Below are 23862 nucleotides of genomic sequence, written 5' to 3'. Positions count from 1 at the left end.
GGGTGTGCAGTGTTGGGGTACACAAGGATGGGTACATGGGAAGCAGGGTCTGTGGTGCAGAACGTGAGCAGGAACGGGGTGCACGATGAATTTGGGGTGCACAGGGTGTCAGGGGGCACCAGGACTGGGGTGCACAGGAGTCTGGGGTCTGTGCTGGGAGTGCAGAGTGCTTTGGGGTGTGTGATGTGCTGGGGTGCACAGGGAGCAGGGTGGATGGGTTTTAGGGAGCACAGGGACTGACTGGGGTGTGGGATACATGGGGGTGCACACAGAGGGGGGTTTGTGGTGTATTGGGGTGCACAGGGAGCAGAGTGCACCCGGTATTGGGGTGCACAAAGACTGGGATGTGTGATCTCTTGGGGTGCACAGTGTATTGGGGTACACAAGGACTCAGGAGTGTGATCTATTGCGGTGTGTGACACAGTGGGGGGCACAGGGACTGAGGGGTGTGATCTGTTGGGGTGTGTGACACAGTGGGGTGCACAGGGACTGAGTGTGAAGCACAGAGTATTGGGGTACACAGGGACTGGGATCTGTGATCCCTTGGGGTACCCAGGGACTGGGATCTGTGATCCCTTGGGGTACACAGGGACTGGGATCTGTGATCCATTGGGGTGCACAGGGACTGGGACCTGTGATCCCTTGGGGTACAGAGGGACTGGGATGTGTGATCCATTGGGGTGCACAGGGACTGGGATGTGTGATCCATTGGGGTGCACAGGGAGTGGGATCTGTGATCCCTTGGGGTGCAGAAGGATCCATGTGGGGGATGTGGGAAGAGGCTGTGCAGGATCCTGGGAGCACAGAGGAATTTGGGTTCTGGGTACCCCAAAAGCGTGCAGGGTCCTGGGGCTGCAGAGCCCAGGGCACCCAAAGGTGCCCCATGGGATGGGCTCCTCCTGAGGATCCCCACTTTTTGGTGAAAAAAAGGATTTCTGCACTTCAAGTGTGAGATTGATGGACATCACAGGGCTGTGCTGCCCTCGAGGGGAGAGCTTTGGGGTAAAACCCATCTAAATGTGGTTCTTGAGCATTCCTCTGTGGTACATGGATGGACGTGGTCAGGCTGAACACAAGAAAAACCCCAAAAAGTGTTTGATAAACAAACTCATTTAATACAAGAACCAAACGAGCCACTTTCTTACCAGTTCCTTGGAAAAACCCAGGTCCCCCAGGGAAGAGAGACAGAGTCACCAAAACCAATCAGTTCACACCAAAAAACAGCCAAGTTCCAAAAATCCCTCTTTCCCTCCCCTCAGTAAAAAATACAGTACAATGATTCCATGTGTTCATGTCCTATATACACTTCTAAAATACTCATTTACCAGAATTTACAACAAATTCTCCCCCTGCCCCTTAGAGAAATTTGACAAATATTGATTGATCCTTTCTTTGAAGCAAATCCAAGTGCTTTTACCAAAAAAAAATGGACATTCCCAAAAACCTGTGGGTGTGTAGGGCCTGGTTTCCCACCAGGGTGCATAAAGCTCCCAGATTAGAGAAAAAAGCTGAAGGAAAATTAAATTCAAAAGCAAAGGCAGTGAGAGTTGGTGGCAGTGAAGGTACCTGGGTACCTACGTTGTACAAAACAACGAAAATAAAAATTAAAAATAGGAGTAAAATTCTTATTTGCTGAACTCAGCAAGACAAACATGGTTTTGTCTTTCCTTTTCAGCTGCAGGAACATCTTGAGGGGTCAGAAATCACAATTACACCAATAATCAGGGATAAAAATAATTGGTTTTAAAATGAAGCAAAACTGAGTCTGAGCTTCCAGACTTGGAATTTCTTGGATCCTGAAGTTGTCCAAGTTGCTTTATCCCTCCAAGTGCTCACAGCTGTGCACAGCCTTGGGGAGGCTGCAGCTGCACCTTCCAAGGAGGTTTGGTTTGGTTTGGTTTAGTCTGAGATCAGTGAAGCTCAGTCTAACAGGGCTGCTGGAGGTGAGGAGCAGGAAGGAGAACTCCTGCCTGGAGTTCATTCACAGGAGCATTCCCACAGTGAAATACTCCATGTAATGCCTCGACAAAATCCACAGGGCAACTGCAGGCACTTCCTCCCTCTGTGCACAAAGCTGAGCTTTAATTCTCCTGGATTGCAGCACGGCCATGTTTGAGTCACAGTTCCATTATTCCCCAAAGATCCACAGGACGTTGACTCCTGATAAACCCAGATTTACACGCCTGCAAAACCCAAAGGAATCACAATTAGCCATTTCCATTTAAAAGCTGCTGTTAATTCGATTTTAGCACCATTAATTATCACCCCCCTGGGGTAGTTTTGGTCTGACACCATTCCCATCTTGCTCCCTGGGATACCTACCCCAACATCCCAGACTCCTTTGTCTTGATGATGTACAGGAACATCAGCAAGGTGTGGAACATGTTGTTCCTGCCCTGGAGCCACAGAGAGAGACACGGATTTAGAAATCAAAACAATTAAAAATCTCAGGATTTTCCTAATTTGGAACTTCCCCTCGGAATTTGCACTGGCCTCAAGGGGTGACATCAGTGACATCACCCACCAGGGATTGGGATTTGGGGTTTTACAATAAATTGGCAGAAAATTACTAAGAGGAAGATCCTGCTTAGGAGCTCCAGTCTCCTAAACAGACACCTCAGGCAGTATTCAGCAGCAGAGCAAGCAGCACGTGCTGGGCAAAGACCAAGCTGGACCAGCCTCGGTGTAAATGGACACAAACGTGTGTAGGATTTAAAAAGACCCCAAATGAGCCCTGGAAATGATTGCTGAGAGCAGGAGGAGAACAAAGCCCTGTACCTTGGGCAGGCTGTAGACGTGGCACTCGTAGATCAGCTCGTAGTGGGGTGGGTTGATGCTGCTCTGGTAGATGCAGAACACGTTTTCGTTTGAAGTGTCTGAATTAAAAATTAATTAAAAAAACAGGTTTCAGAGGTGCTGCTGTGATCCCAGAGGAAAAGAGCAGCTCCAGGCCAGCCCAGTACCTGGTTTATCTGGAGTCTGGATGAAGTGCTGGGAAGTGAAGGTTTTGCCATCAGGATACTTGGGGTGAGGCGGGAGCCTGGAGTCCAGGTAAGTGCAGAACACGTGCATCAGGATCTGGGCAAACACAACCAAATCTCACTGCAAGGGCCCCAAAAGCCAGCAGCTCCCTCCCTTAATCCCAGCAGGTCATCCCAGCCTTTGATAATCTATAGTTACAATGCTGGTTTAACCCCAGCCTTAGGAGCAGCTTCATGCCCAAATCACCAATTTCAGATTTGGCTGAGAACGGCAGAGGAGCTCAAAAACCAGCTCTGCCCACCCCAAACCCTGCAAGGAAACTTCTCCCTTTCCCTCATGAAAGTCACTGCAAAGCCTGGGCTGGCCACAAGCCTGAAGAATGACAAAATTGTGAAATAAAGTCCTGGGATCCTGAAAGCCAGGGGGTTTCAACCCCTTCTGGAGAGCTCTCAATATTTTATGTGGGTAACATCAAGTTATCTGAGATCTGGTGCTTTCTGTGTTCCTTATACCCAACAGGCGCTGTTTGGAAGGGAGAACAGAGGATTTGCTAAAAAAAAATGCCACAAATCTTAAAAAATCTGGGATATGCACCTTGGACCTCAGAGCATTGTATCACCCACGATTAAGAAAAATGTGAAATTGTCTTTTTTTTTTTTTTTTTGCTAATAGCCTTAAATTAATGTCAAAACTTCTTCATTTTCACTTTTCCTGTTTATCAGGACACTCAGAGCTGCTCCATAGCTGGACAATTCCAAATATTTAACCGCGTTCCCAACCAGAAAATCAAATCCTATTTCAATGTTGATTTTCCACTTCCAGCAATGGAATCTCTTTAATTATCCAGCAGCAAAGCTGTGCTTTTCTGATTTTCCCATGCTCCTCAAAGGCTTCCTGGCTGCTCCCTCCAAGCCCTATCCCAAAACCCAAGCACCCCTGGGGTCCAGGTGTGCCTGGAAGCTCACCGAGGAGTCGGTGGGAAGGTCCGTGTCCCACTTCCGGCCCTTGAAATCCCCTCCTCCGTTCCAGCGGAAGGAGCTCATGCATCCCCCCTGGGAGAGCTCTGCAATTACAGCAGTTACTCACTTCACTGGGATAACAACAGCCCTTCACCTCCTGGGGGCTGGAAGTGCAGCTCAACAAACGGGGTTTTTGGTGTACAATATTGGTCAAAGGGGTGAATTACAGGATGATTTTTGTTTGTGGATAATCAAGTGATTCAATCCCTTTGCACCCTGAGGAGGCAGGAGGAAATCATGGAATGGTTTGGATTGGAGGGAAACCTAAGGATCATGTTTGTGGATAATCAAGTGATTCAATCCCTTTGCACCCTGAGGAGGCAGGAGGAAATCATGGAATGGTTTGGATTGGAGGAAAACTGAAGGATCATGCAGTGCCACCCCTGCCCTGGGCAGGGACACCTCCCACTGTGCCAGGGTGCTCCAAGCCCTGTCCAGCCTGGCCTTGGACACTGCAGGCATGCAGGGACAGCTGCTCTTGGATACGGAGCCAACGAGTTCCCCGCAGTATGGAAACGTTTGGAAACAGCACAAACCTCTGATCCTTTCCACCAAGTATTCCTGGTTCGGGGTGAGATCCAAGTACTGCACCAGGGCGTTGAGGGTGGGGATGAGCGGGGCTTTCACCAGGGCTGCCTGCTTGAGGCTGCTGATGCTGGCTTCTGCAACAGAGACTCGGCCTCAGCGGGGCCCTGCCTGCTCCCCGGCCGGGCTGCAAACACCGACACCCCACACGGCAGCCCAGCTGCCACAGAGCAGCACAAACCTCCTTCACAGCAGCTACAAGGAAGCAACAGGAATTTAAAGAGCAGTGGGAGAGAAACAAAGTGAAAACGAAAGCAGCATCTGCGTTTTTTAAGCACTTTGCAACAGTAGCTTTGGAGGAAACACTCTAAGAACAACCCAAAAAAGGCATTTAATTAAAAAGCAGCACGTCAAATCCACTGCTCTGTTAATTTGAAACAACAGGAGAAGCAGCTGCTGCAGAATCCTAACCTGACATGAAAAGCAGAACCCCAGTTCATCAGAATTTTAAAAAAATTTACAGAATTTAAAAAACCCTGTTCTTTCAGGAGGTGGGTGAATTGAAGGAAGAACTTGGAAAAGCACGTAGCAGTGGAGACAGTGAGACTTTTGGGACACACAAATTTTGAGAATTTACAGCACATCTGTCTTTGGAATGCTTTCTGCCTGATTAATAATCAATTATTATAGATAATTTGAGCTGTAAAATTTAATTTATGGGAGGAAAAAAGAAGCATTTAAGAATTGTACCCAAGTGTCCAAGCACTGATATTTATAGAAGTATTACAGAAAACCTTCCCAGCTTAAAGAAACGCAGGAGGTGGAACAAAGACACGACCAAAAGAAAGCAGAAATGGAACAAAAACACTCCCCAGACCTCATTTATGTAACACCCATTCCAAGGGAATTGCCAGGCTGATCCTACCTCCAATCTGCAGCTCTGGGCAGCCCATCCTCCTCAGCTGAGTGCTCACAGACTCCATCTCCTCCACCAGCGGCACCAGAATGGTGTCATTGATCCACTGGGAGGGAAAAGGGGAAAATCCAAGCTCAGAAGCAACAGGAATGTTTAATAAACCCCTCAGCTGACACCCTACAGACACCCCACCACAACCACAAAGCAGTTCAACAGAAACACTGAAGCCAATCAGGGAGGGAAATAATTTCATTTAATTATCAGCCCAGGCAGAATTTAAGTGACCCTTTAACAGCTTCTGAAAAGGCAGAAAATTCAATGTATAGGAGTTGGGAAAACCCATCTGTATCAGGTACAGCTTTTCTGGACAATGAGGAAAGGGGGTTATGGATCACAGCCCTCCAAGCACGAAGTGAAGGATCCAGTCCCTCTCCTGTCTGGTTCAGGATAGCAGGGAGATGAGAAATTTGTGGGATTTGTGTGTGACAGACCACCCCAACCCTCAGACAGGCACTGCAACCCTTCCCATCTCAGGCACAGAGGACATGGAGGAATTTTCCCACTTGGAACTCCTCAGGGAGGGACTTACATTCCTGAATTTTGCTGTCCAGGAATCCATGTGATCCAGGAGCTGCCGGTTCATTGTCACCCGTGCCCAAACCTATGGAAAGGTTTATGAAATCCACATGAGAACCCTAGAGTTTGCAGGGTCTGTGACAGTCCCTGCTGCTTGCAAAAGAAAGGAGTTGGCTGAATGCTGCAGAACTTTTTTTCCCAACATTCCTGACCCAGCTCAAATCCAAACCTTTGCACAAAGGTGCATTTTGAAATCACATCTCTCCCTCTTTACCTCTTTTTTTGGTGGAATTTACCTCTTCTGCAGCCTGCTTGGAGGTCAGATCAGCTTCATCCTTGTGTGCAGAAGGAGCCTGGGACCTGCAGGCCAGCTGATACTGAAACTTCCTCAGGATCTGTGCGTGGTCTGCCATGGAGCGGCTGTAGTTCCAAAACGTTGGGCTGCTGGAGGGAGAGCTGGAATCTGAGCTTCCTGGAAAGATTCATTCATTAAGAAGTTAAGTTCAATTATTGCCAAGTGATGCTGGAGAAACAGCACGGGGAGAACAGGTCAGTGTGACTTCAGGTCACTGAAGTCACCCTGCAGAAACACTGCATTTACCCTTATCTTGACTGTCCCAACCCAGGAGAAAAATGTCCTGGATTCAGCCCCTTATCTGAAAGGTCTTGGACAAAACCCCCCTCTTATCAAGGTGATCTTATCTCTGTCCATTACAGCCACCAACTGCCACAGAGATAACCCAGCAGCATTCCCATGCTTAAATCCTGCTCCAAGGAATAACTGGAGGAAAACTGCCTGAAGGGGAAACAGTGGGTTCTACCTCTCACCCCAATTGCTCCCCAGGAGCAGGTCCTTTGCCAAGCTCACAGCTGATCCATAAACGAATGGTACCTTTTTACTGGCACTTCTCCCATCACACTGGATCAAACCAACACCTCCTCCCTGCCAAGCTTTTCCCAGCAAACCCCCCAGTTTACCCAGCTGAACTCGGTGCTGTTTCTCCTCCTCGTTCCTCAGGAAGGTGTCCAGGGATTTGACATCTGTGATACAGTCATCTTTGTAGGTGGAATTATTGTACAGAATGGGGGAGAATCGGTAGTGAGACCTGATCCCCCCGCTGTCCCCAGCCCCCACGCTCATGGAATAGGGAGATCCATTGGGAGAGTGGCTGAAGCTGGAAACCTTGAGAGAAAACAAAACAAAACAAAACAATTAATTTCTTTTCACTGACAAGGCTCAAGCTGCGGCATTGGGAGCGTGGTGGTGATTACCTTAGTGTAGCTGCTGCCGGGTGAGTAGGTGACAGAGGTGCTGTGGGAGGGGCTGGTCCCTGCCAGAGCCTGGAGCTGGGGGCTGTAGCCGCTCAGGCAGCCCCCAGAGAACTTGGGGCTGGCGCTGGGCGAGCGCGAGGGGCTGTAGCTGAGCACACACTGGCCCTGGATGGGCGGGGACGGCGTCAGGGACAGCACTCGCTTGGCCGCCGGCTCCCGAGGAGGGGTGATCTGCACAGCTGCAAGGGAACGAGCAGCAGGGTCACCCAAACTGCCCTTCTGGATTTAAACAATGTTTAAGGCGATTTTAGAGATGTTAAAAGGGACGCTGGAAAGCTGCTGCCTACAGAGCTCAGATGAAACTGAGACCTGTGAGCCCAGCTCGGGGTAAATCCTGCTGGGGGCTTCTCCAATATCCCAGCAGCTCCTCCACCTGCCCACTGCTCTCCTCTGAACCACAATAATCAACGTCTCAATTATCTAACACACAATTAGTTCCACCTCAAAGGGCCACAAATGAAACCACAGCGTGAGGAACAGCATGGAGCCCAGCTCCTGGCCCTGCACAGGACAGCCCCAAACACCCAGCTCAGCTTACAGCTCCTGTCAGGAGACAATTCAAATAAAGCACCCACGACTGGAGGAACAACAATAAAACCATGGAAAAGAATACAAGAGGGTTTATTCCCCACCTGCCCTGCGCAGCCAGCCCATGATCTGCTGGCTGGGGCTCGTCACCAAGCTGGCTGGTGCTGCTGTGTAGGTGAAGTACCTCCAGAAATCAAACAGGGCATTGAGGCTGAACAGGGCTGCCAGGGCAAATTCTGCAAGAAACACACGAGTTTCTGTCGTGGTTTGAGCAAAAGTTACATCATTTGTAAAACCAGGCTATGTCTAGTTAAAAAAGGTCATTATTAGTGCTGCCAGTTTGGGGAAGTATCCAAGATTTCTTCACTTTCTTAGACAAGAACCACTGGAGATAATTTTCCTCAGTGTTGAAATTAATTTATACGTTTTAAAATTTAATTTTTAAAACGGGATTGTTATTTTCCAAAAAGGAAATCTCATGACTCCTGCTTCTTTCCATCCTGTTTGACAGAGCTTAGAGTCTCCTCCTCTGAAATCAACTTGAATTGTTGTAAAATATCACCCACACCCAGAGCACAACACAGCAGGAAAATAACCTAAGGCTCTCTAGAGCCTTAACCCACACATTAAGGAAGATTTCACACATTAACTAAGTCCCTCCTGCCCATTCACCACAGACAGGAGGCTGTTAACACTCCTTATCTGCCCCTAAAAGGATGGAACTCCAGCAGTTTCAAGGGAGATCACAGAAAGCAAAACAAAGTTTTGGTTTAAAACACAAACAGAAAAATAACCTGCCATAAAAACAACCTCCCAGCAATAAAAACGAGTAAAGAACATTCCTGAAATTTGATTTAAATGCTGCAACGACTCACCAATGTACCAGAGTGGAAAGCAGGTGATGTTGTAATATGTGCTTAGGAGTTTCCCAGTCCTGAAAAGCAAAACAAGGGAGAATTTAGCAGCAATTCCATCCTGGGGGATATTTAGGGCTGCACAGGGTGGACTCTTTGCTGCTTTGAATCAGATGGAACCATTAGCTTACATTTCAGTGTAGATCATGCCTGCTACAGATATATTGAGGAGCCCCCAGGCCAGCACCACCTTCCTGGTCTCAGCCTGTTTCCTCATCTTCACAGCCAGGTCGATGAGGGAAGTGTCTGGGCTCTTATTCGGCGTCATTGTCTGTGAGAACGCAGGGAAAAGGCAAAATCTGTCAATTCTTACTCAGCAGGAAGGTCTCAGCCAGGTTACTGAGGAACAGTGTTCATCCTCTCCCTCATTTTTGAATAATAATGTCCTTCAAAAGGAGGAGGGAAAGCTCCTGCCTCCTCCAGGCAAGAGCAGTGTTTTTAGCAAAAATTCTCACTTATTTCAGTAGGTAACAGAGTATTTTCTGTCACATGAAACCCACAGATTTTATTTCCTCCTTTATGCCACTAACACCTTATATGAAGGAGATAACTCTGTCCCAGGCAGGCAGCCCTCACATCTCCCCCCAGACCTCAACCCCTTCCCCAGATTTCTCCTCTCCCCCTCCTCAAAGTTCACCTTTCCCCCATCCAAAGCCCTCCTCTCCCTCAGCACATACCTCTTCGATGATCCTGCTCCTCAAACATCTCTGATCCCCCTCTCCAAATTTAAACTCTCCCGCTTCTCAAACTTCCCTTCTTTCCCCGCCCCAAAGCTCTGCTCCTCCCACTCCCCAAAGCACTCTGATCCCCCTCCTCACATTTCACCTCTGCAGACCTCACTGTCCCCATCTCCTCTCGGCTGTGCCCCCTGCGCAGGTTTCCCCTCACCTCTCCGCAGATCGGTCCCGTTTTCCCCTCAGCCCGGGCGGTTTTTTCCCCTTTTCCCGCCGGGGCTCCGCTCCCCTCACGCCGCCGCGGCCTCGCGCTCTCTGCGCCTGCGCGGGCGCTCGCGCCGCGTCACCGGCCGCGCCGGGGGAGGGGCGAAGGGGGCGGGCGCTCGCGCGCGGGTTTTGGCGGGAAGAGCGTGAGGGGGCCGCCATGTTGGGGGGGGCGAAGGAGCCCTCACGGGGACAATTTCGTTCTGTTTTTTATTACTTGTCTTTATAGCTAAATTGTTTAATTACACATTACCATGCCTGTCAGAGCAATATGTTGCCACAGCAGGTAAAATTTTAAGAGGTTTTAGGTCTATTTGTGTGCTGTGCAAGTGTAGTTTCGTATTTCTGTGTAGGTGTACAAGCACAATTTCATATTTCTGCACAAGTGTCACCAAAACCGTGGGGAAAAATAAGACTCCTAGCACTCTTTTTAAAAATGTCACAGTATTTATTCTTGGCCAAGGTTTGTGTGTGTGGCTGACAAAGTTCAGGCCTCCACATGAGCCACTCTACACACCTTTTTCACTTTTTTGTGAATTTTAACAAATTCATGTTCATTCGTTCTAAGTTGCATGATCCTCTTCATTAATTACTATTGTAAAAAATGTTCCCTATTCATTTCCTCACTTTTTATACTGTGGTCCAAGCTATTTAGTAATTTTGTTGTTTTTTTCTCAGACATGGAGTCTCCAACCTTTCAGGCTTTAATTTCCTCTAATTTTCTGGTTACTCCAATAACCTTTAATTGCCGTAAATTTAAGTTCCCACATGCCCCACCTTCAAATTCTTTGGGTCTGTTCATTGAAGATTGTCAGGATTTATTTTAACAAACTTAATCGATGATTTAATGATCAAAGTAATAATAAAGGTCTGTGGAGAAGCTTTATTAGTGCTGGTTAAAAGTGGGCACCGCCCATAAATCATTAAAATGACCACTTAAATATTAATTAGGAAAGTTACATCGTTTCCAACACACGCGTGACTTCAAATTTTTGTCCAGGTGTAACTTCACATTTCTGCAAATGGAAAGGAATCCTCCAAATTTAAAGGTCTTGGTTTCCTAATTTAAGGAAAACTGAGTTGGAAATACATGGCTCCATTGCAGCCAGGGTTATTACACTGACATAAAGCCTAAAGATTTTCCAGAAACATCAAAAATATGGGTTCTGCTTCTAAAATGAATTCCAAGTGTACAAGTGGTGAAGCACATACTGAAATCCCTACTCATTCCTTATCCAGGGCATTTCCAAGATTAGGGACATGGAGGCAATCCATCATTCACAGAAATAATAATTCCCCCGGCAGTAATCCAAAATAAATTGGCGTTGTGGCAAATTAATTCTGATTATTGGGAGATGATTAACTCTGATTATCCAGGAGATGAGCTGCCAGTGGAGTCCTTTGCCATGCCAGTGAAATGTTTCTGTCCAAATGTGAAAAGTTTCTGGGATTTTTTTCCTAAAAATCACAAGAGAGGCTACAACAGTGGATCTTGGTTTGCATCATTTGGGGCAGCAACGACAAAGGTCTGGATTTTACAGAAATGGACAGACCCCACTGAAATTTAATGATTCTTGAGGCTTTTCTAGTTGTTGTTTCTGGGGACACGTGCCCATTCTGGCCTCTCTCAGTGAAAACGTGCACCAATACAGGGATTTTCGGCGAGGAGGGGGTTTGGCTGGCTGAGGCTGACTTACCCTTTGGCTCGCCCAGGTGTCACCAGGGTGTTCCCGAGTCCCCGGTGACTCCAGAGGCTCTGCAGGGACAGAGCCCTGCCCGCCCTCAGCCGCACGCACCACGGCTGCGCTCAGGCTGAGCCCAGCTGGGCTGGGCTGGGCTCAGCGGGGACTGGGACCTGTGCTTGGTGACAGCCTGCCTCTGCAGCTGCCCTGCGAGCTGTCTGAGGACCTGGCCAGCGCCACCCGCCCTGCCCTGCTCCTGCTGGCTGCATCCCCTGGGGCTCCGCTGCTTCTGGTGAGGCCCCTTCTCCAGCTGCCTTCCTGGGTCACCTCTGCCTCCCTGTGTCACCTCTGCCTTCCTGGGCCACCTCTGCCTTCCTGGGTCACCTCTGCCTTCCTGTGTCACCTCTGCCTCCCTGGGCCACCTCTGCCTCCCTAGGTCACCTTTGCCTTCTGTGTCACCTTTGCCTCCCTGGGTCACCTCTGCCTCCCTGGGTCACCTTTGCCTTCCTGGGTCACCTTTGCCTCCCTGCTGCTCCCCTCCTGGACCCTGGGGTCAGCACTGTGGGTGTTTTCAGCCTCTAAAATTCCCAGAATGGTTTGGGTGGGAAGGGACCTTAAAACCAGCCTGGCTCCAGCCCTTCCACTGTCCCAGTGTCCAGCCTGGCCTTGGGCACTGCAGGGATGCAGGGGCAGCCCCAGCTGCTCTGGCAATTCCAGCCCAGCCAGGAATTCCTCATGGCCAAGATCCCATCCATGGCTGCCCTCTGGCACTGGGAGCCATTCCCTGTGTCCTGTCCATCCCTTGTCCCCAGTCCCTCTGCAGCTCTCCTGGAGCCCCTGCAGGCCCTGGAATGTGCTGGAAGCTCTCCCTGGATCCTTCCCTTCTCCAGGAGAACATTCACAGCTCTCCCACCCTGGCTCCAGCCCTGGAGCAGCTCTGGGTCCTCCTCTGGATTCTCTCCAATTCCATGGGTGCCCGTGGCTCAGGGCTGATCTCCAGAGCCTTTAGGACCTCGTGGTCATTGCTGGGGGCCCTGCAGCCCCCCAGGGGATGAGGAGCGAGTCCAAGGTTTGGCTTTACATGCAGCTCCTGAAATGCCATGGGTGGAGGCCCCAGAGGATGCTGATCAGGGCACTCAGAGCTTGTTTGGATCCTGACATCAGGTTTGGCAGGGTTTCTTGGCAGCCCTTAAATCCACGTGGGATGTAGCATGAGTAATGAAAGAAGCTCTAATTTTGCCCTGGATTAAATCCCTTCTTCCTGTTTTCAAAGAGTGAGCTGTGGCAGGTCGTGTGGACAGTCAGCTGATTCCCTAGGAAATATTGGAGTCTGGAAGCTGCAGGTGGGGTTTGACTCCCACCAGAGTTCCTGCTGTAGTTCCAGAAGCAGGAAATTCCTGTGCTTGTTCCTGTCTTTGGGATCAATTTTTATTATTTGGTTTAAGTTGACACGGTGGAGATCATTTTCCCCAGGGGCTGGGTTTGGTTAAACCTTAGAGACCAGAGCAGTTCTCCTGTGCCCCCAGACACAGCAGTTACAAGATGACTCAATCCTGCAGTCCAGAACAGGACTCATCCCTGCCTGGGGCTCCCTTTGTTCCCAAAACCAGGAGACAAAGCACTTGCTTGGGACTGAGAACACACCAGGACACCTGAGGAGGAGTGGGGTGGGAGTGGAGGTGAGAGGAGACTCCTCAGGGAGGTGCTGACAAACGCTGAGTGATAATTGAGATATTTATTAAAAGTTTCCTCTGGGAGTTCCTTTCCTCTTCTCCTGAGGACTGAGCAGCTGAACATGTGCCCCCTGTGCTCTCCAGGAACTCCAGGTGTGACAGCAGGGTCCTGGCTGTTCTCAGAAACCCTTGGATTTGGATAAACAAAGTTTATCCAGCAGCCCCGTGGGACAGCCACAGCTGGGTGTTCCCATGGGAGATTATTCCCAAAGCTCAGGCAGGAGGCTGCCTCCCACCTGGATAACAACTCCTCAAATGTCCTTTGGAACCAGGAATGGACAACTCAAAATCCCAACCAAAAGTGGAGCTCCTGACCCCCAGTAGAGCTGGGGTGAGTTCAGTGTGTCCCTGTTTTCCTCTGCCCTGAAGAACACGAAAGAACACTCGCATTTTTGTGGTCGGAGCTTTGGGACTGACTCCTCCCTCCCTGGTTTGGATGTGTCAGTGGAAAATATTTTTTTGGGGGTGAAATGAGCTTGCTGGTTGCCTTGAAATCTCTGATAAACGTGAGAACTTGATCACATGGAGTGATAGGTTCTATCAGATGTGTTTGATCTCAAAAATAAAGCTCTGTATAAATTCCCTTTTGCCAGCCCAGCTGAACTGGCAGCAAACATGAAGCTGATTTTGATCTTCAGTGCCCTCCTCGGGGCTTCCCTGTGCCTGGAAACCTTCGTTGGGTGAGTTACACTCATGCAAAACCTTTCATTTAGGGCTGGTATCCTCTGCTTGTTTTTCATGGTCTCAACCTCACAAAATCTGCTCGGGGCACATTTTTTTTTTTGGTATTTGTGATTGATTGTTCTTGTTGCTTTGCTGTTGTGGTGTTTGAGGGAACCTTTCTTTACTTTTGTTTGGGTTTTCTAAGGAGATTCTCAATTCCTGTTCATCCAAGACTTGATTTTGGCTTGAGTTGAGCCTCTCTGTAAAAGCAGAGCTGAAAGACCAGAACCTGTCCTCAGAGCAGAAAGTTCACCACTTTCCCTTTTTCCCCCAAGTTTCTTATTTCTCTTTTTTCCTCTTCTTTCCTCCTTTCTAAGCATTTAAAATCCTGATTTCCAACCATTAAATTCTGAAGGTTTGTCTTGATGTTGCATTGCAAAAATTATCCCACAAGGTATTTCCTCACCGCCTCACTGACCATGGAAGGGCCTTAATGATTAAAGATTATGAAATCCTACTGGATAATTCCTGAGTTGCAGGAAGTGAGCACTAGATTCCAGTGAGTAAATCTGTGCATGAAGGTTTCAGGATTAAGAATAAAAAATACTATAAATAATGTCCCAAAACTCGGGGATGTGTAAAGCCAGGAGGGGCTATATTGATCATTTAATCATGAACTGAGTTTTGGTGGTTCAAAACCTCAGCAGCTGTGGTTAATTCACAGCAGAATCCAGTCCTGACATAAAGCTTGTGGACAATCCAGTAGTAAGTTATTAATGTGGAAAAGTGCCTTCAGAGCTGGTTTAACTCGGTTCGACAAGGAGATCTTTCCCTCTGCTGGCCGGGCAGAGAAAGGATCCTGGTGTAAAGGTGATGTAAACGAGGTGTAAAGGTGATGTAAAGGTGATGTAAACGAGGTGTAAAGGTGATGTGAACGTGGTGTAAAGGTGATGTGAACGAGGTGTAAAGGTGATGTAAACGTGGTGTAAAGGTGATGTAAACGTGGTGTAAAGGTGATGTGAACGAGGTGTGAACGAGGTGTAAAGGTGATGTGAAGGCGATGTAAACGAGGTGTGAACGAGCGCCGCTGTAAATAAAACAGCCACATCACCGAGCTCATTTTGTGCCGGGACCCTTCTGAGCTCATTTCCATCCAAAGCTGTGCAGTTCCCGAGCTTTCTTCTCGCTGTTGGGTTTGTGAGCGAGGCACTGGCAGAGGTGACTGATCCATCCTGGGATGGTGCGAGCTCTGCTGCTGTCAGCCTCTGACTGAACCGGGCAAGGTGAAACAAACCCCACGTTTGTGTTTGCTCTGCTCCCCAAGCTCTGCATCCTTCCCCAGCTCAGCTGGGATATTATTGTCCCACACATTGCTGTCCAAAAGTACCCGATGGATGCAGGATCGATCCTTGGGGTTGAAAACTCATCCACGTTGTCTGCTTTGTGAGGAGGGCGCGGGTGCTTGGTTCAACTCTTGGGTGACACCAAATCAACTGATCAAAGGAGCCATTAACGCACAATTAACACCGAATTAACGATCCCAGGAGCAAAGCACTTCAGCAGCCCCCTTCTGAGAGGGCTTCTGAAAACACTGATTTATTACAGGCACCAGGTTCTCCGGATCAAGACCAAAAATGAGGAGGAGGTCAAGCAGCTGCAGCTTCTGGAATCGCTGGAGCACCTGGAGGTGGGTCATGGCCACAGAGGCATTTTGGATTTGCATCTCATTCACAGCAGGTCAGGGTGTGAATCTGCATCTCGTTGGGAAGGTTCCCATCACCCTGGGGCAGCTGCCATAAATAATTTTACTTTCTCAACACGTTAAATTTGACCCGCAAGTTTGAGTTCCAGCTCAGTGTTCAGGAGGGCCAGAATTTATATATTTATATATTTTTTTTTCTACTGGGTTTACATCATATTTGAATTGTTAGATCTTAATCTCAGTGTTGAAAAACTTGTTTTTCCAGTGGGAATGGCAATGTTTTGTCTCCCAGAGTTATGGAAGGAATTTATTAGTTAGTCTACACTGTATTGAGACAGGAAAACACAATGTAAAATTCCAGGTTATTACTGTTCTTATTGCCATTGATGGGAATTTTTAACATCACTTTTTAAAATTCCTGGCTTAAAAAAAAATATATATGAATAATTTAGAAATTAAAATTTAGAAAAGTTCTACCAAAGGAAAGATAAGAGAAATGAAAACAATGGGTTTAATTTACCTAAGACTGGAACATGGAGTTTTTCTTGAAATGATTTCTAGTAAAAGAGAGAATAATAAAATAGTCATCAGGGACAATTAAAATTTCTTCTTGTTTGTGTGACTAAAGCCTAGAAGTCAGTGAAAAAACTGACTTAAGCCCTTTATATTTGTTATTTAATTGAGTTTGTCAGAAGAACTGACACAAGGTTGTGGTGAGGCCACAGAGAACAGAGCACTCCAGGGCTCCTCTCTGCAGGGGAGATTTCTGATTTCCTCTGATTTCTGGGGAGAAATCAGCATTTCTAAAACTCTGCAAGAGCTGTTTGCAGGATGCCTGCCCCAAACCAAATCCATTTTCATTTCTCTCTCCAGCTGGATTTCTGGGTCAACCCCTCTGCCCCTGCCCTCCCTGTGGATGTGAGAATTCCTGCTGTCAGAGTCCAGTCAGTGAAAGCCTTCCTGGAATCCCAGGGGATTGAATATTCCATCCTGATTGAAGACCTGCAGGTGGGCAGTGCCACTGGCACCTGTTTCTGACATCTTTTGGGAACACTGACTCACAATTTGGCCTCGCTCCCACTTTCCCATGCTCTGTTTTCCGTGGGATCCTCCCCTTATTTTTGTAGGTTGTGGATTATTCCTCAAAGACAGTCCATGCATGGCTGTAGGTGTTCTGAGCAGTGACATCAATAAACTCCACAGGGCTCTTCTGACAGCCCCTGAGGAATTACACGTGGACTTTTGATCCCAGATTTGGGAATCCCACCACTGAAGTTACTGATCAGTCAGTAAACTCTGCTGAGAGTAGTTATGGATAAAAATCACCCACTTGGGCACTAATCTGACATTTCCTCATGAGCAGTAATCCCCAAAGGGCACCTAAACCAGCATTAACTCACTGCCTTTTCATTTATTTATCTTTTGAAGCAGACACTTCTCACCATTTGAATGTTATTTTAGGATGTTCTGGATAAAGAAAAGCAAGACATGGCCGAGAGTGCCCAAAGGCAGCGCAGCAGCAACACCTTTGACTTTGGTGCTTACCACACCCTGGATGAGGTGAGTACCTCAGGGGAAGAGTATTCGGATTTTTCCTGGTCTTTTTGCATGCTGTCTTCAATTCAGCATCCTAAATTAGCATCTCAAATGTCCTTGCAGCTTTTTCTGGCACGTGGGTTTGTTTTTTGCAGTATTAATTTTGTGCTCAGAACAATCAGCCAGCGCTGTCCCTGACGGTGTCGCTCAAAATTCCACAAACTCTCCTGCAGACTCTGTCAAAACCCATCCCTCAAAACAAAGAGAAATAAAGGGATCTTGAAACTGGGAAAGAAAGAACTAAAAATTAATAAAGCTGTGGCTTCCCTGTCCTTGGGAGTGTCCAAAGCCAGGTTGGAGCACCCTTGGGATAGTGGAAGGTGTCCCTGTGGCAGGGGGTGGAATGGGATGGGCTTTCCAACCTGAATCAGCCCATCATTCTCTGGAAGGAATGGCAGAGCACATAAATATGATATTAATGTTCTCATGGCCTTGCATTTCAGATTAATGCCGAACTGGACAGCCTTGCATCTGAGTACAGCTTTGTGGAAAAGATCCAGATCGGGCAATCCTACGAGAAGCGGCCTCTGTACGTCCTGAAGGTACGACAGATATCATGGAATGCATCCATAGGGATGAATGACAGACAGCACAGCCAATCTATTATGGGATGTGCTCGACTGAGAGGTGTCAGAGTCTGACATGCTGTGTTTGGTTTCCCAGTTCAGCACCGGGGGCTCCAACCGCCCGGCCATCTGGCTCGACGCCGGCATCCATTCCCGCGAGTGGGTCACCCAGGCCAGCGCCCTGTGGATCGCCAACAAGGTTCCTGCAGCAGGGATTCACCTTGGCCTCTCCTGGCAATGTTTCCTGCTGTTTCAGAGGATATCAGCACTCTGTGTTTTTAGTTAATTCACCTCCCAAAAGCAGCTGACTCCCTGAGGATGTGGTGGCTGCCTCGACCTGGAATTGGGAAGCTCTGTCCTGTTAGAACAGCTGAGTTTAGGCAGACAAAAAGCAGTGGTTCAGGGGAAATTGTTACACAAATAACCAAAGACTGAGATTGTATTGCTGCTTTGCTCTGCTCACCCAGAAAAATGCAGTGGGGTTGGTTTCCTTCCACAAAACGCCCAGACCTCCAGCTCTCTAAAAATGAGGATTTAAATCCTGCTGGAAATGACTGAGCCACCAGAGAAGTCACAGGATCACAGAATAAGCTGAGCTGGAAGGGACCCCCCAGGATCATGGATTCCAACTCCTGGCCCTGCACAGAACAATCCCCAAGAGCCACCCTGTGCCCAAGAGTGTTGTCCAAAAGCTCCTTGGGTTCTGTCAGTGCAGCACAGTTGAGAATTCCCAACCTGGCTCTTCCATCTCAGTCTTAGTGCCAGCCTTGTCCTGTCCTCTGGGACAGTAGGAGAAAATGCTGTTATCCTCTTCCATTTTATTCTGAAGACCTCCTGTCTTCAGAATAAAATAATAAAACAGATTCACTGCTCACTCCACATGCATAACAAGGAACAGTTATGGCCCACAGATAAGGGATGTTCCTTGTTGCCCTGCCCCAAAATCCAGCCTTTCCTGTGTCCCCAGCAATGAGGGAATGAACATTTGGGAAGGAATTACTCTGCTAAGCAGGCTGTGCTCTGTCTCTGCCTAGATTGCCTCTGACTATGGAACAGATGAGTCCATCACCTCCCTGCTGGACAAGATGGATCTTTTCCTGCTGCCAGTCGCCAACCCTGATGGATTTGTGTACACTCACACCTCGGTGGGTCAGCTTTCTGAGCTCAGTGAGATTCCTGGCTCTTCCAAGGAAATGATAAACATGAGGGAAGTGGGCTCTGAAAGTCTTAATGCTGTGAGAGGAGTTACCAAAGAGTTGGGCAGACAAAGATCCTCATTATTTGTCTAACTCATCCTAACCCCTGTAAATACCCAGTTTTTGTAAATACATTTGATTTTTGACCATTGGCCCATCTTGGCAGTCAGAAATACTGTTGGGATCATGCCTAGGATCAATCCCCCATGGATGGCAGCCCTTCCTGGGGAGCAGTTTTGGTGCCAGCACCCAGATTTCTCCCTTTTGAGCATTTCTCTGTTGTAGAATCGCATGTGGAGGAAAACCCGCTCCAAGATCCCCGGCAGCATCTGCGTCGGAGTTGATCCCAACAGGAACTGGGATGCAGGTTTTGGAGGTAGGGATGAAGCTTCTGGATTCTGGATCCTGTTACACACAACCAGCAGCTGCCTTTATAAAGGGCATTAATCACCCTAAAGCACAGGATGAGGCAGCGTCATGGAATTCTGAAATCAAAAAATGGTTTGGGTTGGAAGGACCCAAAATACTATTTAGTTCCACTCCCTGCCATGGGCAAAGCCACCTTCCATTATCCCAGGTTGTTCCCAGCCCCATCCAACCACAGAATACCCCCAGGAATGTGGATTCCTGGGTTTCTGGGCAGCCTGTTCCAGGTTGCATCATCTCAAAGTACATCCCTTGAACATGCACACTCTGTCACTGCTGTTTGAGCATTTATCAGCGTTTAAGGCCTTGCTTTGGCTGCAGCCCTGTCCTTAGGAAAGCCCAGCTTTGTGTGGCTCTGCCCTGCCCTCCCAGGAATTCCACCCCTCATGGGTCTGTTCCCTCCTTGCACCACCAGGTCCTGGAGCCAGCAGCAGACCCTGCTCCGACTCCTACCACGGGCCCAGCGCCAACTCCGAGGTGGAGGTGAAATCTGTTGTTGACTTCATCAAGAATCATGGAAACTTCAAGGCCTTCCTGACCCTCCACAGTTATTCCCAGCTCCTGATGTATCCCTATGGATACAAATGCACCAGGCCAGACGATTATGCCGAGCTGGTGAGACAGCAGGACTTGGTTTTACCTTCCTCTCTTCTGTCCAGCTGCCTTGCTGTACTTTCCATACTCTTCCCTAATGACAGCAGCACAGCTGGAATAATATCTCTGAGGCAATGTGGATCTCACAACCATAATTGCAATGGGAAAGACCTCTGGAGGTCTCTGTTCTAACCCTGTGCTGAAAGGGCTTTGGAGTCAGAGCCAATTTCAGTCTGAATTTGGATTGATTTGTTTTGATATTTCTAAAGAAGAATTCCACAGCTTTTTCAAGCTCATCCCAAAGTTTCTCTAATCTCATGGGGATTTTTTTTGTCCTAATACCTAAATGCAGTTCCCCTGTGGCAACTTGTTGCCTTTTTCCCCCCTTCACAAAGAACCCAGCTCTGTTTTCCATCCAACCCCCATTACGTAGTTGGAGTGAGCACAAAGTTGACCTTGGAGTATTGGAAGATTCCAATTGCCTTGGGAATTTCTGGTATCTCTTGAGCCTTCCCTTGACAAGCCAGTGAGATAAACACTGGATGAACACTTACAGAACCTGCTGGAAGTTCACTCACCCGCAGTGGCACCTCCCAGAAATGCTGTGGAAGCTGTGGCTGCTGCTGGTGTGAATCATCTCCAAAGCAGTTTGGAGATTTCTGGTGAAATCCCAGTGTTTAATCCCAGGAAGTGTGGCAGCTTCCTGACTTTCCCTTCATCTTCTCCCCTGCAGGAATCTCTGGGAAGAGCTGCTGCCAACTCCATCCGCTCCCTCTATGGCACCACCTTCCAAGTGGGCACCATTTGCAATACCATCTGTGAGTATCTGGCCACTCAGAGCTTTTAGGGGCTGTCCCAGGACACCAATCCCTGTCCTCCCCTGGTGGAATCCACAGTGCTCCTGTGCAGTGACACCACTGGTCACACATCGGACCTGAGCGTTCCCATCCAAACCTCTTCCTTGTCCCCCAAAACACCAACAGCAGAACAACAGAACTCCACCATTCCTCTGTCCCCCTCTGGACCATCTCCCTTTCCCTTCCAGACCAAGCCAGTGGAGGCAGCATTGACTGGAGCTATGACAACGGGATCAAATATTCCTTTGCCTTCGAGCTGCGGGACACGGGGCGCTACGGCTTCCTGCTGCCTGCCAACCAGATCCTCCCTGCTGCCAAGGAGACCTGGCTGGGCCTGAAGAAAATCATGGAGCACGTGCGGAACAAGTCCTCCTGAGAGCTGGGCTGGGAGTCAGCTCTCTGCAGCACAGCTCATAAATCCTCCGTGGGCTGTGATGGCTGTCGTGATAGAAAGGGCTGAATAAACCCCTGTGCATTCCCCACATGGTGTTTGGCACGTGCTCCTTGTGTGTGACACATCCCTGAGGAGATTCTGGGACACAACCCTCCCTGCCCACACACCCAGTGCCACCTCTGCCATGGCAGGGACACCTCCCACTGTCCCAGGCTGCTCCAGCCTGGCCTTGGACACTCCAGGGATGCAGGGGCAGCCCCAGCTGCTCTGGCAATTCCAGCCCAGCCAGGAATTCCTCATGGCCAAGATCCCATCCATGGCTGCCCTCTGGCACTGGGAGCCATTCCCTGTGTCCTATCCCTCTGTCCCTTGTCCCCAGTCCCTCTGCAGCTCTCCTGGAGCCCCTTCAGGCCCTGGCAGGGCTCTGAGCTCTCCCTGGATCCTTCTCCAGTGTGAAGGGGCTGGTGCAAAGGGCCTGGTGTTAACCAGCATAATCCAGGCTATGGAACTAATTAAAGGAATTTAATTTCCCTTAACGAGCCTCAGGACCCTGCCAGGCCCCTGACCACTGTCCTCAAATGTACACCCCCATATATTTGGCTGCCCCTCTTCTCCCTCCCTCCCAGTGGACATGTTTGGAGGGAAGATGGAGATGGGAGGACACCTCCCCTGATCCAGCACCCCGTCCCTCGGGAGCCCCTCATTCCATTTTCATCCTGCAAATTTCTTGGGGATTAAGAACAAAGAGCTCAGGAGGCCCTGAAGGATCAGAGATTAGCTCTGGCTGCTGCTGCTGTGGTGATTATCGAGTCTAACAGGTTTATCTTGGTGTCTTGTGACCCCCCAGCAGCTGGTGAGTTACTCACCCTCGGGAGGCTGGCAGGAGAGCAAACAGCGCTGATGTGTCCGATAAAACCCCGCGGACTCGGGGCACGGAGCTGTTGGCAGGAAAAGGGGAAGGCACAGCTGAGGGAAGCAGCCCAGGGGGCTGGGTTTGGGTTACAAGCAGCTGTTTTGGAAAGCAAACCCATGCTTGGGGCAGGCAGTGCTGCCCACGTGTCCCTGTCCCCTCTGCTCACAGCCTTATCCAGTGGTACCTGCTTCCCAAACTGACCCAGCTTTCCAAAATCCCATCCTCTGCCTGGTGATTAACAACCACTGATGGTAAATCCCAGGGACAGGGCACAGAGCTGGTCTTGGACCTGGACGAGCTCCTGTCTCCAGAGCAGGAACTGCAGAGCCTGAGGAGCCTCGGCTGGGAATGTGGAACTGTGACCTTGTCCTGGCTCATTCCAACCATCCAGGGCTTGAGGCCCCCTGTCCCCTCCCCTTTAAGTGCCTGGTGTGAGGAGAGCTCATCCCAGTCTGGAACCCTGACTCCAGAGAGATCTGGAGCCAGAGCAGTGGATGCCACCCAGAGGAACAGGAGGGTGTGTGCCATGGTGGGGTGAGAACGGAGATGAGCTGGAGATGACACAGGTCTGGGTGGGGGGACTTAACAGGGACCTTCCCATCCCAGGGAAGGAGATTATGGAGGAAACAGCCAAGCTCTTCACCACAGAGGGTGATGGAGAGACAACAGCATCAGCTGGAACAAGGGAGAGCCAGGAGGGACATCAGGAAATGCTTTCCACCAGGAGGAGAAGCAGCAGAACCTGGTGCCAGTGGGGCTGTGCAGCCTCCATCTCTGGAGGACTCCAAGATCCAACGAGGAGGGCCCTGGTGGGTCCCCAGAGCTGCCCATGCTCCACCCAGGCATTGGATACAGACCTCCCATGGTCCCTTCCCACCTCAACCAGCCTCCGAGGAGGATCCTGGAACCACCTCAGCAACAGCACCAGTTCTGCACTGCAAAGCCCCAACAGACCCCAGCACCTTCCCACAGCACCTCCTGCTCCTGGTGCAGCAGAATCCCCTGGATTTAATGGAGAAAAACACGGTCAGAGGATGTCAGCTGTAAAAACCTGCCCTGGGAGGTGCCTGCCAGCCTGGGAACACAGCCCAGGAACCCGGAGCATCCCTGACAAGCACGGTGGGAGCTCAGGGGCAGCACAGATAAGGCCCAACAAAGGCCCTGCTGTAACCTGCAGAACAAAGACACTGCTTTAACGGGGGAACAAAGACACCTCTGACAAACTGACCTCCTGGGATAGCCCCAGTCTGTGACACAGCCACTGCTTACACTGAAAACATTAAAATAATTCATTTTCTACCCAAAAATGAGCCTTTCTCTCTGAGCATCACGTCCTTGTGCACCTCCGAGCTCCACGACTTCCATCAGCTTTGAACTGAGATTTCATCCACCAGCAAATGACCCCACTCCTGGGAATGGTTTGATGAATAATTTGAATAATACATTTTACATTTTATATAGATAGATAGATAGATATACATGTATGCATAAACTAATTAATCATAAATAAGATTATGTTTAAATGTTTGCTTTTTCTGCAAGTAACTTTGTAGTAGCTTGTCATTACACATGCATTACTAATCATAATTATGATTGACTTACTCATAGCAATGTGTAATGAAGAAATCCATGGAAACAAAGAGGTGTTTCCTTGTGGTTTTGGGGCTCCTGTGACCACGCCATCCCCACCGTCCCACGCCCGTGGGTTGGGAGCCGCCCGTGCCCACAGCAGCTCGGAGCTGGGAGCAGGGACACTCATCCAGGACCCACTCACCGAGGAAGACGTTATCAGATCCTCCCTAATTTGGCT

The 23862-nt window shown here is 49.1% G+C and overlaps 2 protein-coding genes across 3 annotated transcripts; one reads left to right on the top strand and one right to left on the bottom strand.

Annotated features, from left to right (window-relative positions):
• Positions 1-1094: 1094 nt before the first annotated feature.
• On the bottom strand, positions 1095-9779 carry TMEM209 (transmembrane protein 209). Of its 2 annotated transcripts, XM_041470190.1 has the most exons (15): positions 9681-9779; positions 8924-9063; positions 8754-8812; positions 7983-8114; positions 7291-7529; positions 6997-7201; positions 6315-6490; positions 6032-6103; positions 5452-5548; positions 4538-4663; positions 3948-4045; positions 2964-3078; positions 2779-2876; positions 2323-2396; positions 1095-2183 (listed from the first exon to the last, which is right to left on the bottom strand). In XM_041470190.1, exons 2-15 carry the CDS (start codon positions 9058-9060, stop codon positions 2129-2131), a joined length of 1683 nt encoding a protein of 560 aa, XP_041326124.1. In that variant the 5' UTR covers positions 9061-9063; positions 9681-9779; the 3' UTR covers positions 1095-2128. The 2 variants fall into 2 exon arrangements, 1 of the variants encoding a protein (XP_041326124.1); XR_005955372.1 differs by lacking the exons at positions 1095-2183; positions 2323-2396 and having other exon boundaries at positions 2781-2876; positions 4538-4781.
• A 3867-nt stretch (positions 9780-13646) lies between these two features.
• On the top strand, positions 13647-21205 carry LOC121355034 (carboxypeptidase A2-like). The gene is made up of 11 exons (XM_041470181.1): positions 13647-13825; positions 15414-15495; positions 16384-16518; positions 16972-17070; positions 17550-17648; positions 17770-17871; positions 18707-18817; positions 19154-19244; positions 19710-19909; positions 20622-20706; positions 20934-21205. The coding sequence occupies exons 1-11, from the start codon at positions 13761-13763 to the stop codon at positions 21119-21121; spliced, it is 1257 nt and encodes a 418-aa protein (XP_041326115.1). The 5' UTR covers positions 13647-13760; the 3' UTR covers positions 21122-21205.
• The last annotated feature ends 2657 nt before the right edge of the window (positions 21206-23862 follow it).

This window comes from Pyrgilauda ruficollis, unplaced genomic scaffold (assembly GCF_017590135.1).
Source record: "Pyrgilauda ruficollis isolate IOZ18807 unplaced genomic scaffold, ASM1759013v1 scaffold241, whole genome shotgun sequence".
NCBI classification, from domain to species: Eukaryota; Metazoa; Chordata; class Aves; order Passeriformes; family Passeridae; genus Pyrgilauda; species Pyrgilauda ruficollis.
Note: the sequence above shows the minus strand (reverse complement) of the source record. Positions and strands in the feature narration are given on the sequence as shown.

Coding starts and splice junctions, on each gene's coding strand:
- TMEM209 (XM_041470190.1), bottom strand. CDS start 9,060: ATGACGCCGAATAAGAGCCCAGACACTTCCCTCATCGACCTGGCTGTG. Junction 8,813..8,923: donor GGCATGATCTACACTGAAAT/GTAAGCTAATGG, acceptor TTTGCTTTTCAG/GACTGGGAAACTCCTAAGCA. Junction 2,877..2,963: donor CCAGACTCCAGATAAACCAG/GTACTGGGCTGG, acceptor TTTTTAATTCAG/ACACTTCAAACGAAAACGTG.
- LOC121355034 (XM_041470181.1), top strand. CDS start 13,761: ATGAAGCTGATTTTGATCTTCAGTGCCCTCCTCGGGGCTTCCCTGTGC. Junction 15,496..16,383: donor AATCGCTGGAGCACCTGGAG/GTGGGTCATGGC, acceptor TTCTCTCTCCAG/CTGGATTTCTGGGTCAACCC. Junction 17,649..17,769: donor GGCCTCTGTACGTCCTGAAG/GTACGACAGATA, acceptor TTGGTTTCCCAG/TTCAGCACCGGGGGCTCCAA.